This window comes from Musa acuminata, chromosome BXJ2-5 (genome assembly GCF_036884655.1).
Source record: "Musa acuminata AAA Group cultivar baxijiao chromosome BXJ2-5, Cavendish_Baxijiao_AAA, whole genome shotgun sequence".
Taxonomy (NCBI): domain Eukaryota; kingdom Viridiplantae; phylum Streptophyta; class Magnoliopsida; order Zingiberales; family Musaceae; genus Musa; species Musa acuminata.
The window spans coordinates 46,602,371-46,619,457 of record NC_088342.1 but is presented as its reverse complement, the minus strand read 5'-3'; the positions used below and the strand labels follow the sequence as shown (position 1 = coordinate 46,619,457).

General features: G+C 40.3%; 2 protein-coding genes, 1 long non-coding RNA gene and 1 other non-coding gene across 4 annotated transcripts; all 4 read right to left on the bottom strand.

The window, feature by feature from the left end:
• Nucleotides 1–444: 444 nt before the first annotated feature.
• On the bottom strand, nt 445–5,770 carry LOC103986280 (importin subunit alpha-1b). The gene is made up of 11 exons (XM_009404237.3): nt 5,403–5,770; nt 5,161–5,257; nt 4,942–5,033; nt 4,707–4,838; nt 4,429–4,614; nt 4,174–4,337; nt 4,012–4,090; nt 2,579–2,707; nt 1,656–1,783; nt 1,164–1,545; nt 445–1,075 (listed from the first exon to the last, which is right to left on the bottom strand). The coding sequence occupies exons 1-10, from the start codon at nt 5,613–5,615 to the stop codon at nt 1,170–1,172; spliced, it is 1,596 nt and encodes a 531-aa protein (XP_009402512.1). The 5' UTR covers nt 5,616–5,770; the 3' UTR covers nt 445–1,075; nt 1,164–1,169.
• A 977-nt stretch (nt 5,771–6,747) lies between these two features.
• On the bottom strand, nt 6,748–10,199 carry LOC103986281 (large ribosomal subunit protein eL18y). The gene is made up of 5 exons (XM_009404238.3): nt 10,088–10,199; nt 9,885–9,974; nt 9,670–9,798; nt 9,382–9,564; nt 6,748–7,193 (listed from the first exon to the last, which is right to left on the bottom strand). Exons 1-5 carry the CDS (start codon nt 10,088–10,090, stop codon nt 7,035–7,037), a joined length of 564 nt encoding a protein of 187 aa, XP_009402513.1. The 5' UTR covers nt 10,091–10,199; the 3' UTR covers nt 6,748–7,034.
• Nucleotides 8,255–8,332, bottom strand: LOC135613305 (small nucleolar RNA snoR53Y). The gene has a single exon (XR_010487287.1). It is a non-coding gene; the product is annotated as a small nucleolar RNA snoR53Y (small nucleolar RNA).
• Nucleotides 10,200–10,991: 792 nt separating the features above from the next.
• Nucleotides 10,992–15,635, bottom strand: LOC108952887 (uncharacterized). Its single transcript, XR_010486687.1, has 6 exons — nt 15,536–15,635; nt 15,336–15,457; nt 14,978–15,045; nt 14,102–14,325; nt 13,553–13,621; nt 10,992–11,195 (listed from the first exon to the last, which is right to left on the bottom strand). It is a non-coding gene; the product is annotated as an uncharacterized LOC108952887 (long non-coding RNA).
• Nucleotides 15,636–17,087: the final 1,452 nt, after the last annotated feature.

Sequence of the window (17,087 nt, the reverse complement as noted above, 5' to 3'; positions counted from 1 at the left end):
TGTATTGATTTGACCGTCCACACACTTACCAAAGGTTATGATTCGATATTTTTTATATCTTTTATTTATATATATATATATACAAAAGATATGAATAAATAAATATATAAAAGATATGAAAATATCGAATCATAACCTTTGGTAAGTGTGTGGACAAATCTGAACCTTCCATTAACAAGGCTAGATTAAATTGGATATATGCTAACTTCATTAAAGAACGAACGAGAAAATTACTATACCAAATAATTCAAACACAAAATTTCAAAAATGAATTAAAGAATATAAATTAGTTAAAATATAAGAGAGACCATTAAAGAACGAACGAACAAACGAAAAAAGAGAAAATTAAGGCTCAAAGAACTCTACTCATACTTGACACATATAGTAATCATGCTATTTATGGCTAATGCTGTAACAATAATTTCCGAGGAGAGCACAAAACACTGAATTAAAATATCATAATCTTTCATAAAATTAGATGCTATATCTATACAAGCAAAGAGAAACCTGTCTCAATTACCAAAGATATAATATGACACAAAATGAGACATCACATTTCCTTTTTTTGTAGTAGGGAAGACTTACATGACAACCTACACACTGTACCAAAGATATAATATGACACAAAATGAGATATCACATTTTCCTTTTTGTAGTAGGGAAGACTTACATGACAACCTACACACTGTACTGATTGGCGAAGGCCACAAAATAGTTTGGGAACACCTCACTTGAACCCTAGAAAAAGTTCATGCTATTTACAGGAGGCCAAAAAAAGTTGGTATCCTGCACTTGCATCACCTGTGACGAAGTATCACATGACTCGTATCCTAATTGGGCGAGCCCCTTCGCTTACCTGTACTTCATAAGCTGTGACAGCATGCACTCATTCGAAACCCAGAAGGCCAAAGTGTGTCATCACACATGGCGTCTTCCATAAAACCCTTGTTTTTTATTCAACCACCTCGACCGACACCTGACTCTCGACTGACATGATCCGAACCAGCAACAACACTCTCCCCACTGACTTTGAACTGGAACGATTTCCAGTTTCCGGGGAAATAGACCCTGCATTCTAGACACAAGAAAGTTAGCGTAATAATTTATTATCATCCTTCGAGTAGTACAGATTATCACCCAAAAGCATGGCATCATGTTCCTACCAAAGTTCAGCTGAAGTTGAATCCACCGGATGGAGCTGTGTTCTGGCCATTGTTCCCAAAATGGAATCCAGTTGGAGCAGCATCACCCGTAGGCATTGCATCATCTTCCTCCTCCAACCAAAATGTTTCGAGGATCTTCACAGCTTTCTCGTAGATCTCAGTATTATCATGGCTCTGGAGGTTCTCAATCTTCTCCAAGCCCTCGGCTTCATCGATCATCTGAGCATACACATTCACACCTCCAGTGGTAACTTGGTTCTTCTCAGCTTCGCCAACCTTCAAGATATTTTCAAGCCCTTCCAAGCAAACAGTTACGATCCTTGGGTCTGGGCAGACAAGGAGATCACACAATGGCTTGATGCAGCCTTGGTCAACTAAAAACCTGAACAAACACACTTGAGACCAGTTAACCTAAGATATAAAAAGTGGGAGGCCTTCCAAAAATAAAAATCAAATGCAACATTCAAACAGAAAAGCTATCAGTCGACATACTTAATCTGATCATGACTACCACCAGAAGTAGCATTCGAGATGGCCCACGCTGCCTCTTTCTTGATATCAAATTCTGCCGATTGCAGCAGATGCACTAGGGGACCAATAATACCAGCAGCTATTACAGCCTGCAATCAATTGAATTACAAGAGTTGTTAGAGTCAAATAGCGAATCTAAATCTCTAGATGCAGGATATTTTCATAGGATTTAATTGGTGCCACGTTTTGTACATTAGTCCCTCAAATCTCTTGATTTTGCACAAAGTCCCTCGTATCTCTTATTTTCATAGAATTTAGTTGGTGCCACATCTGTTATTCAAAAACGAGGAGAGGCTTAAGGTGGATACCGAGGCAACCAGAGATGAGGAACAACATAGCATAATATTTCATTAACAATATTTCAGGTTAAGTTTGATGAACTATTTGTAATATATTTCACTAACAATATTGGTGCATATCATATGATTATTCAACTCCTAGAAGAATTCTCTTGATCATCTTGCTATGGAAAACAATCGTATATTGCCCTTAATGCCCTTAGCATCTTGAACAAACTTTCATCCCACATGGTCCCCTTTGCCCGATCATAATAAATGAGTTGGACATTTGGTTCACTCTGACGCAGACAGTGTTGGATGTTCTCATTTATTAAGTAAAGTTTAGTTTCTTTCTTTGCAAAAAAATAATCAAACAAATTTGAGTTAGAACCAGGAGTAAAATGGTTTTGTTCTTATAGGTTGATCATCTTAAATTGACAGTAGTTAAAGAAAACTGGCAGAGGAACTAATGTACACAATAGAAAAAATAATAATTTTTACATAAACAATAAGATTTAGACAACTTGTTCGTAAACGAATGATTTGAGCATCTAATATGCAAAAACTCTTAATGTACATTTTTTTATATATTTCCATCAAACACACCTGTATCTGCTCCTTGTTTCCAGCTGTGATGTTCGATATGGTCCAACAAGCTTCCTTCTTGATACTTTTCTTGTGATTGTGAGTCAAGAGGTTCAGAAGACAAGGAAGGGCTTGGTGATTGATAACATACTGTAGAAAACAACATTTTAATGAGAAAAAGAAAGAGCATGGAAAGAAAACATATGAACTAGCTTCAGAATACAAGTAGCATGAATACATAATAATCTAGCCAAATATCACATTCAGGGATCAGTGCACCAGAGCATTGAGGAAAAGAAAATGGGGGAACTCGATGAAACAAACCGATTGAAAATGCACAAACATAAGTAACCGATTGAAAATGCACAAACATAAGTAACCAATCGATAGGCTTGTGGTTTGCAAGATCGAGATCTTATCATTATGAACTCATTTGGCACATGACAAAAGGGATGCCGATACAGATAGGAAAAAATATATTTCATTAAAAAAATAAAAAAAATAAAAAATTGAGAAAATAAAATGAAATATTCGTATATATGTCAAAAATATCAAATTTCTAAAATACTTAATCAAGAATTTTAAGATTCTAAAATATAATACATTACTTTACAGAAAACCACAACACATGAACCTATCAAATTTAAACAAGAGTCTTCTAGACAAGGGATAAACATAAGGGCCTCTGCTTCCCGGTCTTTCTCCCCATTCTCTCTTTATGGGTACACACACATACACCTAATAGCCCCAGTGAATGGTAAGCAAGAGCAATAGCAGCTGGCTAAGTTAGCATGTCTTGACATTGTTGAGCACACCCTTCTACTCTTCTCACCCACCTTTTTTTCCACTTCTCAGCCATCTCCCCTCTCCTGCTCATTGTATTCTTTCCATCCACCTCTTCCATTTTTCATCCTCACCCTCCTGACTCCTTGTCTTCTAACTCTCCTCATTCTCAAGTGACAGTATGCTGTCAACATGGTACATATCAAACATGTAATTGCAGAAAAGAAAATGACATCTTTAATCATTGACATATAATCAAGATTGTGACAGCGCATAGAAACCTCCTCTCCACCTGTCATTTTATAATGTGACATTATCTTAAAAAATGTGAACACAATAGTTATGAATACCACCTAATTTATGCATGCAACACTGAGCCCAACACAAACATAACATAGAGTAGACAGAAATATATTCATTCCATAGATTTTAAATCATTTAATTAACGAAACACAAATTTGACAACCAACTAGTTTTCACACAAAACATTTATTCCAGCCTAAAAAAATTATAGAGTAGATAAACATATTTAAATTGCAAAGCCATGTCCATGTTTCATCCAAGTTTCTAAGTTGCAAACAGATACACCAATTATCAAGTTAGCGATAGTATAATGAATCATAGCAAACAAGGAAGAGAATGACAAAAACACATATGATACTTGAGCATACCTGTGTCTGCACATCATCACCTGTCACTATATTACCAACAGTACGAAGGGCCGGAATAAGCACAGAGGGTGAAGGATGGCTGACATAGAAGCATTCAAAATATAAACATTTTGAAACAGACGAAAAAATAGCAATTAAAAGGTAATGTTACTATAATCATACAGTAGAAGTTCAACAAGTCGCGGGCAGACGCCAGACTCGAGTACAGCTTGAATTTTGTCATTGGTACCATCAGACAAATAAGATAGCGCCCAGCATGCATCTGTGAGCACTTCCTCATCATTTGAATTAATTAGCCGCTCAAGGGCTGGAAGTGCAGGCTTAACCTGCACGTCAAATTTTCATAACAGCACTTAATACAAACATGAAATGCATTTGGGCAGCACAAACGACGACTCATGCAGCACGCAGACAAACCTGCTCAAAGACTGGCTGTGGCTTTCCTCTGCAAAAATTCGATAGAGTCCATGTGGCATTCCTTAACATGGAGAGTTTAGCATGCTCATTCAGCTGTTGCAGAAGTGGAAATAATGCTCCATTGGAAAGCACGAGATCTCGGCATCTTGGGGAATCACCAGCCACATTTCCCAAGGCCCACACCGCCTGCACAACATATAATGTATCATCTAAATCATTTCCAAAGAAGAAATTTATGAATAACACAAAAATAACACCTAACATGCAACAAATTGTACCTGTTCACGGACATCATCACTAGGGGAACTGAGAAGTTTAACGAAAATGGGAACCGCACCATGATCTATGACAACCTTAGTGTTCTCTGAAGTGCCAGAGGCAATATTGGTGAGAGCCCATGCGGCTTCAAACTGTCACATGCCAAAGCAAGCAACCAAAACAGCAGAAATAAGCCATAGGCAGCAAGAAAAAGCACAATCGAGTCGAATTGACTTTGGGAGAAAGAACTCCGACCTGAAGTTGAGGATAATCTTCCCTCGTGAGGAACTCCACGAATCGAGGAACTACGCCTGACTGTATCACCTCCTCAATTGGAGGGCTTCGTTCTGACAAAACATAAGAAAAAGGCAAACAGCATAAACAGACTCGTTAAACAATTCAGAATCGCTAATATTATATGAAGAAAGAAGCTGGAAGAGCAAAACGTTGCAGACTCATTGATCGAGCACATACCTATGGAGAGTAATTTACGGAACTGCGTGGTCGCTTCTAACTGGAGAATACTATCATCAGAATAAACACCCACCACCATCGCGGGAAGGCTTTCCAACTGCAATAACAAATCAACCAGCTAAGTCGGTATATCACGAGACCCGAATCCAAAACCCTAACCCCCATCAGCAGGAATCCTATCGATCAACCCGATCTGCCAATAAAATCATAGAAATCAAAAAGATCAGTCGAAGGAAGATCACCTTCTTCTCTACGACGGAGGCGTGGATTGCCGTCTGGGGGAGGGGCTGTGCCGGCATCCCTTCCCGTCGCTTCTTCTGGAGGCTCTCCTCCCGCCGATTCTTCCGGATCTCGACCATGTTGTCCTCCCTCCGCCTCCGGCCCTCCTCCGCGTCCACGGCCACTTTGTACTTATTCCGGCGGACCTCCGCCCTCTCGCTAGGCCGCAGCGACATCCTCCTCCACCGACAGGAAGCAAGAGATCGAGAAATGGGCTATACGACGGAGAAGGAGGCACTCAACTGCAATGGAAGAGAGAAGGGAGAAGGGATTCCCTTTATAGGTCGAAATCGGAGCAGAGACAGAGGCGATCGGGGACGATGAAACCCTAGAATAGAGATAAAATTTGGAAATAGGACCACGTTAACGCCGACGCCCAACAATTATCCCCACACGTTCTCCGCGGGCTCCACGAATTCATCCCCAATCGGAGCCGTGGGTGAAATTAATGAGCGTGCGTGCGAGACAAACGTGGAGAGATGACGAGGTGGAGCAGCGGATCACGAGGAGAAGGTTAAATAAAGGTGCGTGGCTTACGAGGCCATCGACGATTCGACAAATTTGATGTCGTTCGTTACAGGAGAAATTGAAACGCTGCCACGTGTACTTTAATAATGGGCATAAAGAGTTGCGAGGTGCAGCAGACAGGTAGAATGACGTGTCCTAGGTTACCGGGGATGGATGTCGACCGTTGGATGAGGAGGTTGGACGATCGAGGGGAATATCTTGAGAGTACCGTTGCGGTCACCGGCGGGTGAATTCAAACGTCGGAAATAAAATACTAACGTTTTCGGCGGAGAAAGGATGCGGCAGCGACTGCTATAAATACGCGTGATGGGTGGCAATTTATGGACCGTTGGATGAGGACCCGTTCGATGGATGTGCACGTGATTTGATTTGATAAAAACCGGATCGAAAGCGCGTGGGTAGACGTTAAGCCTGCATCGATTCGGGTCGAGTGAGTTAAGCCTGCATGGGCCGGTCGATCGTGAGTTATGATGGGTCATTTAAGCGAGCAAAACATAATAGTCAAGTCACATCATTGTTATATAATATACCAGTTCGAAAGTAGCCCAACATGGAGCGAATCTCCCACCAAATTAGTATAGCACATAATTATGTTATGTTACCCATCATATATCGGAGCAATCTTGTGAATGCTGAATTCAAGTTGATTCTGAATCCTTGACAGATGAGATGATCAATATATGTCGATGAATTTAGAAGTAAATTTTATAATATTTTAATAAGAAATGATGAAATTTTCTTAGCCATGTTGGGTGTTCAAGAAAGATAAAAAGATAAATGTCATCGTCAACGGTGCATATGAATATAAACGATGAGAGGGATAATACATACTGTGAACATATCAGTACATGATTTGTGCATAGCAGGGGGGCAGAGAAGGGGAGAGGCACCGCCGCAATTGGGATCATAACCAGCTACAACTTATATCGACTGCTAACATGAGGTCCGAAAACACATCCAACTTCAATCAAAATCACAGAACAAGAAGGTCAATGTTTCGAGATGGTAACTTGTGTGATTGCTTCCCAAATGGTAAAAGACACAAGAGATCTACCAGCTTATCAAACTTAGACCCTAAATCCCCTGCTGTTTCTTCGTCCTCTGGCCCTCTCATACTTCCGCCCCTTGGATCGGACATAAGGCTTTGTGTGGCTGTGCGGCACGCCGGGAGCTTTACCAAAGTGTTTCACCGCTTCCCTGGCATTCTTCGGGCCTCTCAAGAGAACCTGAAGAAAACAGAATATGCCCGATCAGAAAATAAAAGAACGCAACTTCTTGAATCAACATTTGCTGATACTACAGAAAGTTCTTTTGCTAGAATTTTCATTCATGAACATGCAATTCGCAACAACAGGGCTATACGTAACATCAAGATGAATTATGGCACAGTATAAGCTAGAAAAGTCGATAGGAGCTAGAAGAGTTTAAAGCAATTATAACAACGAGTCCCTTGTATATAACCACAATCCATTGTAACAAACCAAAGGAAAGAGGCAGCTCCAATAGTAGTAAACAAGAAGCCATTAGGTTACAACCATTTGAGGCTGCCTGATGGATCTTTTTGTTGAATGCTAATCCAAGCATAAAATAATATCCAATAATTAAAAATAAAATGATAGTTCTAGCATACACATTATTTGATTGTTGGAAAACATGAAAAAGGTAACATAAAAGAACAATACTCTATCGAATGTTGCTAACTGTGTCTAGATTTTTAATTAATCAAATTAATTTTTAACAAATAAAAGTCATACTAACATATCAGAGTCAGCCGTCATAGAATGAATCACTCGGATGAAGAATACACATCACATTCTCATCTTGCAACTTCATCATGATGATGCAGATGTTTCATCTTTAGCAAACTAATTGGCTGAATACTAGCCACATGGATAGCAGAGTAACAAAAAACTAATAACAAGTGCTAGTCGTCCCCAGAAATGTATATTGTCCACTCAAAAGTGTTACATGGTGCCATCATCAACAAACAGAAACAGATTAATGTAAGGTATGTAACTTAAGTAATATAATATTGCCAAAATGAACAAAGGAGTCTTGGCTTAAGTACAAAAGCCTATTTAAATGGCTTGAACAGAAACGGAATGTTACGAATTAATATGGCAATTGTGATGAAGCAAATTGATAGGACAGCTTCTAACAGCTAAAGATAATGGGATGAGTAACAATAACATCACTTTGATATACCCACCCCAAAAAACACATACGCACAAAACTAAAGCAAGAAAGGAAGAAAGACAGGAAAGAAAGAAAAAAATAGGTAACAAAGGGTTCCCTCAGAACATACAACGAATTGTCATCAAAGCAACTCAGCATTAGCATGGTCAAAATAGGCATCATCGGGAACCACAAAAATATACACCAAGGAATATATCAAATATAAGCAACTGTTTTATTAACTCTTTAAGTAATTAAGACATCAAGGCACCGAATAGGATGTTCCTCATATGCTGATTGAATAAATAACAAAATTTATAAAATATCAAAATCTAATCAAACACAAGATCGTGGGCCCTAATGAGCTCAGATTATAACTTTGGTAAAAGTAAAAAAAATAGGAGTTTGAACACATAGTGGGTGACAAAAGAAACTTTTGTTCATATTGAACAAAATGAGAATCTAATTGGATAAAAAATTCTACTATATGTTTGCAGACTGGTCAAGCCTCATCAACCATGGTCCAAATCACACAAAAAACAATCAAGTGAGGCTTTGTAGGAATTGGTCAAAACTCAACAAAGAGTAGCTAGGACTCATGAAATGATATTAGAAGATTCAAACGACCCAACCAGTCTAAGATCATTTCAGAAATGGCCAATATGAAGAACATATTAACCCTTCCTGATCTAACTGCAATCACGAATCCCTCAACTGATGTTGAAACAATTTCAATTATACAGGTCTAAAGTAATGAAAATGAATTTTCAACTATTTCTAAACATATCTTACTGCCAAAGAATTACAAACAAGAATAAGATATCCTCAAGAATCAAAGATGAAAAACAAGTCATTAGTGCAAAATATTGACATGAAATTTTAGCCTTTTTGACGACAAAACAAACAAGTCCTTTCGAATCAAATCACTTAAATACACACCACCATTTCCTATAACTCCTTGACAGAATAGTCAGTGTTTTCAATTTTTGCATCAGATAGTAGATATAGCTCTACAGCATTCCAGGCACGAAAAATCCAAAAAAAATTATCCCACTAATCGTGCCTGCTAAGCAATAATTATAGATTGCATGGCCAAAAACAGAAGAATAAGTTGACATTCTACATTATCATTCCCACACTGATTGAATTAGACAAAAGAGATGGCCAGTAAACAAATGCTAGAGAACAAATACACAAAGACGAGTTCAGATTGCATATAGGAAACAGGTCGAGACATACAGTGTTCTGCCCCAGAGGTGCTCGAAGGGCAAGTTGGTCGAAAGTCAAGCATTCTCCCCCGGCCTTTAGGATCCTCGCCCTAGCCGTCTCAGTGAACCTTAGAGCCGTCACCTTCATAGCGGGCACCTCGTACACTCTCTTATCATCCGTAACCGTCCCAACGATGACGGCTATTTTGTCATCCTAATCGAAACCAAACAGATCACACAGCTCGAATACAGAAGACATCAACTACGAGAAGAGGACTTAGGATCGAAACGAATGAGAAAGAGGGCAAAAGGTTCGGACCTTCCCTTGCATGAATGTAATTAGCCTCTTAAGCGAGATGGGAGGCCGGTTGATCTTGCTCATGAAAAGCCGCCTCAATATCACCGCGTTGAATTTGCTTCCGGTCCTCCGCACCAGAAACCTGTAGAGCTGATCAAAACAACAAGACAAAGAAGAAATGAAGCTCCCCAGTCACAACAGAAGGTGAAGCCAACAACAATAGGAACCGAGCAGACCTTAACGAGAAGCTTGAGGTAGACATCGTCGGATCTGGAAGCGGTGCGCCTGGCCTTCTTGCTCCGACCGCCGGCAACGAGATCGATACCCTGCCACGAACAACATCTACGAGATCAGAACCAGGACAAATCCACGAAGAAAGGAGAAGGAGAATAGGGTTCCACGAGAAGAGAGGGGAGAAACGATCAGGCTCGACGCTTACCATGGTCGTCGATTCGGGCGAAGAGCTCTTGCAGTGCTCTCGGCGCGGCGGCTGAGTAACAAGTTTATAAAGGAACCAACCGAGCGACTAGGGTTTTCGGAAACCATATAATCGGACGTCCTAAATTCACATGGCCTATCCTCACAAAAAAGCGGGCCCACAATTAACCCATAGAACCGTAGAATCATATTTCGGGTAATTTTCCGGGTAAGACTCTGAAATGTGGACAAATATCTCGCACTGCGAGTTCACCAGGAGAAAGAGAACGAACTGTCTACCGTCCTGATGACGGACGTATGGGCCGTCCAGTGATCCATATGAGGCCCAATAAGAAACAGTAATCGGCCACTTCGTCCTCGTCTTGTTGATTTTACTAAATATTTTCTCATATGTTGTGCATAATAATAATAATTATAATACTTTAATATTTGAATTATTTCCTTAAAAGGGTTTTGCATGAACTCAAACTTGAGACAGTAACCATCGTACATGATAATACACACAATGTCACCCTACTAATTACTATTACTCCTTTTTATATTTTGTTCTAATAAATATTAATATAACCTATATATACTGATCTATATATGGACACTTTAACAACTCATTCAACCAATAATATTTTTAAATATTTCTAATGTCAATTAAAACTATTACTACCAGTCAGCTGATAAAGTACAAACATAAGTTTCTCTATTTGTTTTATGAAATATATATATATATGGGGAAAAACTAAATTTAAAAAGATATGTATGAGAAATAGATTATAATTTTGGAGGTGAGGTGACCAGATTGGTAAAGAGTGGGGTGAGTATGTCTTCTGTCACTTGGTTGGACGAGCAAATGCAACATGCAATTATAGATGAGTGCCATGATGACTGGCGCTGCCCCCTCCCATGTATTGTTCAATGCATCTTCTTCCCTGCAGAGTTGGCATTTGGTGGTATGCGTTATTGGTCACGTAGGGACCAAGATTCATGTGTCCATATCACCATCACCATCAATGGGAGAGGTTGGGTGGTACCACTGCCGCGGGGGACACGTGGAGGCCAGTCTGGGACGAGTCCGGAACGAGGATGGCACGTAATTATCATTGAAGTTATCACATCTGTTTTATTCATTGAGATCGAATTAAGATACTTCTCGATCAGATTAGAATCGACTAAGGGTAAATAAGAATATCCAAGTTAAATTTGAGGCAGAATTTAAATGTTGTTGAGATACATGTCAATCGGAAGAGATATAAGTAAAAATAAATAAATATACAGAGTCAACACAAGCAATTAAAAATATTTCATTTTTAATATAGAATTACTATATAATTTATGTAGCATTGATGGTAATTGGTAAGAAATATATAATTTGTCAGCTTTTGGAGGGGAAAAAAAAGAAGAAGAAGAGAATGAGTTGAACAGAGAATTAAATACGTGACTAGATGTGACATCCGTAGGTCATGCATGGCTACTGTGAAATCTAAAATGAGCACGCATTCCAAAGCTAGGGGAAGCGAATCATATGGGCTCAAAGTGAGTGCACGAGCAAGCCATTTTCCATGCTGCAATGGTAGAATATATAGGGTGGACAACGATGGTTGCTCGCCGAGGAGGCGACAGGAGGTATATTGAGACGATGAGAATTTATAATGCATGGAATGAATAATTGGACAAAAAAGATAATAGCATGAAAAAATCATATAATATGAATCTGCTGATTATATATACCTAGTCTATAATTGAATAATATAATAATTTAATCAATAAATGATGAAACTATAGCGATATCCATTATGTTATGGATTTACCACACTAAAAAGAGTGAGGAGGCACCCGTCCCCCATCAACCAATCAAATCAAAACATGTATCACCCTCAACAGCAGTCGGCAATAAATATATGGGTAAAAGACAAACCAGCGACCGGCCCGAGGTCGAAAAGATCCACCCCCTTGTTCCCCCAATCCCCATCAGGGCAAGCATTAGCCTTTCAGTGCTCCCGCGGAGCAGCAGACACGACCCTTCTTCCTCTTTAAGGCGCTCTACTACACTCGTCGCCTCCTCAGGGGAAGATAGGAGAAGAAGAGTGGGTAGTGTGTGGAGTAGAAGCAGCACATGGCGGGGCTAAGCGTCCTCCTAGAAACCCAAACGAACTTCCCCAAGCAAGCCCAGATCCTAAGCAAAACCTCCTTCCTCAAGAACGCCTCTCTCACATCCTCCTCCTCCGCCGTTGCTGCTTCAACCCATGAGAGCACTTTTCTGGAACAGTGCTATCTTTGCAGGATAAAACTTCTGCTAGGCGAAGATATCTATATGTACAGGTCGGAAACAAAAGGGTTTCTTTCTTATACCGTTTGTTTGGGGTGTTCAGAGATCAAAACACCGCTCTTCTCTCTCTCTCTCTCTCTCTCTCTCTCTCTCTCTCTCTCTCTCTCTCTCTCTCTCTCTCTAAATGGTTTTATTTAGCTGGGTGTATTGTTGCAGAGGGGACCGAGCCTTCTGCAGCGAGGAGTGTCGGCGTCGGCAGATAGTTATGGACGAGGAGGGCGGGATGAGGGACTGCTGCTCCCTTGCTGCCGCCGCTCCAGCGGAGAGCCGCCGGGAAAGGGCGGCCGTCAGGGGCCGGGCGCTTGCCGGCAGTTTTGCTTACTAGAACAGGTGATGGCCGGGTGAGGACGGGACGGACAGCTACCTTTTTTTTTGGGACGGAAACGCCCTCCGTTTTCCATCTTTTTCAGGGTGTGGCTTTTATGAGTGTTATGAAGGACAAGGCTATTTTGGTATTTTTGTCCCTATGTATCGTTTTGTTTCAATTATTAGCTACTTAAGAAATAATCACGAACCAAATCATCAGTGGTGAAACCATTACTTATCCCAATTATTTCTATCATATCGTTCCAAATGTGTCATCTATCCCTATTAGTGGGAGCCGAAAGCAAGATCATGGAATAGAGCGTTAGCGTCTTAGAGTGTCAAGCCTGTAGCTTTCAGGAGGCTCCCACCCCAACCAAAGGGGCCTATATCAGTAATGGACCATTATTCTGTGACCCCTTTCAATGTTTGGTATTGAAAGGAAGGGGTGGAATTGAGTTTGCTTAAAGTACCTATCAATCAAGGACGCAACGCTTACTGAAGGCCTTGTATGGTTGCACTAAATGTTGTATCAGTGACAGAGCAAACTTCACGAGAAACTAAAGCACATCAACAACAAACAAGTTCTTAAATCTATTCGTCCTTTTCCTAATAATTTAAGCTTCCGAAACTATTGATCATCCCAAGCAAAGCATCATGATAGTGTGAGAACAAATCATGAGTTTAAATCTTGCATCTATTTTTTTTACATCAGTGAATTAAAATTATTTATGTGATATGTATCGGACTTGCATAGTATATTCAAGTTATATTTTGCACGTCAAATATAAATCGACTTATAAAGATATTGGATCATAAATAAGAGAGAGGTTGAAGAAGTACCATAGAGTTTGATCATCTGATTGAAGTTCCTGATGTAGATCGGAGGAGCATCCACCATTTCTTTCTTTCCTATCATACATAAAAAAACAATCTTATGAAAAGAAATAAAATAAAAAACATTATTGATATGATAATCTTATAATTCACACATTCACATTGTCATAGTTTTCTCTCTCTTTTTGTCATAGTTTTAACCCACATTGTCATGTTTGGCCAAGAACAGAGACTCTGTGCAATAATTATTCTTAAGCTCCACTGATCTTAAAACACTAGTGAAGGCACAATAATTTTTCTGGCTCCTGACTCTACAAATTGATAAGCCTTCCCAGTTCTGACAGTATAATTAATGCCATGGGCTAAAATAAAATGACACCAAAAATTAACAGCTGATGCCAGAGACTAAGAATATGCATTCAGTGTCAGGAAAGATAACCAAAAAATGCAAGCATCTGAAAGGAGTCTCTTGCAACTATAGACACAAAAAGCAGAGACCAACATCAGTGAAGAAGATAATAATAATGGAAGAACAATTATACTAGGTTGTTATACCTGGAAAAAAGCATTGTACACCTTTTCTAGCATGATTTGCAAGTTTGGCTTTCCTGACCATACAAAAAAAGGCTGTTGAATCAGCAATAAATTAACGACTGCAAGAATGAGAAGCAGAAGTTAGCAATGCAAGCTCCAGTGGATCCACACCCATTAGATCTCCTCCTTTGACCTGAGTTGAGCTTGCATGATCCACTGAAGACTCGTCAAATTCTGCCAATTTCCTGTTGGAATTCACAATAACCTATTAGAATCTTCAGCAATGATAGAAAAACACTACAAGCCCTATAGAGATATGCTAGCATTTATCATATTTCTTCCAAACTAAAATGACATATCTAATTCTGCCAATTTCCAGTTGGAATTCACAATAACCTATAGATTCTTCAGCAACAAAAGAAAGACACTGGAACCTATAGAGATATGCTAGCATTGATCATATTTCTTCCAAACTTAAATGAAGGATACAATGTCTGTAAAACACTAATGAAAATACTATGGGGGAAATGTAGGGTTTATTTTCTTAGGGTTTTGTTTACGATGCATCGGAGATGCCTGTAGTACACATATACTCATAGGATTTCAAATCTCAAATGAATTGTGTCTCTATTGAGATATCCAAGTTGATTAGTATAATGGTGTACAAGTCATACGTCTTAGGCTCGAGTCTACATGTGAGCATCATGTACTCATTAATTTCATTGATGTTGATTGTGATATCTTTCAGAGACAAACCCGAAACCCCTCGAATCCATAAACTCGATTCATTTTTGTATCTTCATGATTTCCACACACAAGATTTTATCAGTTGACTTTGTTTGCTCCTACCCACATAATTCCAGAGAAACAAATGAGCCCAGTGAGAAGGGAAGTCACCTTTTCTAATAGCTTCAGAAGGTCGAGATATTGGCTGTGTCCGTCACCTGTGGTTGATCTCAAGAGTCCTGAGTAATGGACTGATATCAAATCATCATATCATTCTATAATTTAATTCGAGAATAATTGCTTACATAAAAGACTTATTTCCAACCAAAAACCAGAGGAACAATTTAGGATCTGAACATTCTTAATCATCGAATGCGGCAGTGTGAGATGCAGATTAGAGGATATGCAGCATAAGCATAAACAAAGCAATAAGTGATCATTGCGAAGTAAGATTTGTTGGTCATGTCAATCACCCAATTCCGACAAGAAATGAGAGGACATTTGCCGATATTATGGGAAAGAGTCTCACCTCGGAGACGAAGCCTTTCCGAAGAACAACCCCCAAGAAAGCATTCGATTGAGATCCACCCGATGCCGTCATGCATCCGAATAGGATCGGAACTTGAAAGCGTGCATCGGGACGCCGTGAATCTAAAGCGACGATCTATCGAATGCGATCAAAGTGAAGAGAGATCGTGCAACTAAAGAAACGGGAACCGGAGAACCGACCGCAGATCGAAGAGATTGGGCTGGGAGAGCATGACATCCAACGGCCGTTGGTTCACGTCGGTGAGCACCGCTCCTTCCCGATCGAGCTCCTGGTGATCATCTCTCTTTCGATCGATCGATCGATCGATCGATGAATCGAGGAGTAGACCTCTTGTTTCATGAGCCCGTCGATGCTCGATAGCCGTTCATTTCGAAAGACCGGTGCGTCTCGACGGTGCGATTAAGCGCGATTTCTAACAATAAGAAATCCACGCGCTTATCCTACGCGTGAGTATTACACGCAATTACTCGGCGAAAACCTTTCTCATCGAACGCTTTGTGATCTGCCACCTAAGCGCGTACGCCGTACAGCGTCGCAACGTATCTTCTTGCCTGTAGTTTAATCTCATTGACCTGAGTCGTTTAATTGGTTAAGGCGATTTATATATATGCATTTTTGTGATTACATATAGTTTACATATATATATATATATATATATTTTTTTTTTTGGAACATAAAAAAAATATAAGATTTGATGCAATTCCTAACTAATGATTTAATCTATGTTGTGTATATATATATATATATATATATATATATATATATATATATATAATGTACACCTCTTTCTCATTTGATTGTTAAGTTTAATTAGCATTAACACTGATATGACAAAAAATGGCGGACCCCGCTCCTGGCAACGTCCCTCGCACGTGGACAGGCGCGGCGCCCCAGGAAGAGCAATGAGGGTGACGGTCTGCGTCCGGACGTCAACCTCGCTGAGCCCACAGCCCCCTCAGTTGACCCAGCACAGTAGGACGAGACAGAAGTAGGTAGCGGTTGAAGCTCGCCCATACCCTGCGATTCCCTGGTCCCCTACGCAACATCCTCGGCGATGTCGGACGCTATCAGAGGTACGGCCCCGACTGACGGGATGGCGCGCCCGGTAATGCCGAGTCCCCCTATAAACACCCCCGAGCCAGAAGGAGAAAGGGAGGACTTGCTCCTGGAAGGAAAACGACCTTCACGTCACTCTCTAACTTGATCGTCGGAGGGGTCGGGTGGAGCATCCCGACCCGACCTTTGTGCAGGTACCGAGCCAAGGCCCCCGCCCGGACACGCAGAATCCCCACCCGGAGGAAGTCGCAGCGTCGCCCCGAATCCGAGGCCGCACCCAACCGCCTTGGCAGAGACGAGCAACGCCCCAGGGAGATCCCCGCCATTCGGACCCCCGAACGAGCCGAGACGACCCCTTGGGTCACGGCTAAGAAAAAGGTGTTTACCCTAACAAACACTATATAATTTCATCATTATAGAAATAATTATTTTAGAAATAGTTTTTTGATTTTATTTTTGACTCATATTGAATAATATTATCACAAATGGAAGTGGTATATATATATATATATATATATATGTGTGTGTGTCAATGTCATTCACTTCCACGGAAATCCCCATGCAATTTCGCCAATACATAATGACAAAGGCTACGTGTTGATGCAGCTGCCCCGGTCGAGTCAAAATCGGAGGTCGGCCGACCCACCGAACCGAACCGACCCGATTAAATTAACA

Coding starts and splice junctions, on each gene's coding strand:
- LOC103986280 (XM_009404237.3), bottom strand. CDS start 5,615: ATGTCGCTGCGGCCTAGCGAGAGGGCGGAGGTCCGCCGGAATAAGTAC. Junction 5,034..5,160: donor CCGTAAATTACTCTCCATAG/GTATGTGCTCGA, acceptor ATGTTTTGTCAG/AACGAAGCCCTCCAATTGAG. Junction 4,615..4,706: donor GTGATGATGTCCGTGAACAG/GTACAATTTGTT, acceptor TATGTTGTGCAG/GCGGTGTGGGCCTTGGGAAA.
- LOC103986281 (XM_009404238.3), bottom strand. Junction 9,799..9,884: donor ACCTCAAGCTTCTCGTTAAG/GTCTGCTCGGTT, acceptor TGTTTTGATCAG/CTCTACAGGTTTCTGGTGCG. Junction 7,194..9,381: donor CACCTCTGGGGCAGAACACT/GTATGTCTCGAC, acceptor TGTTTTCTTCAG/GTTCTCTTGAGAGGCCCGAA.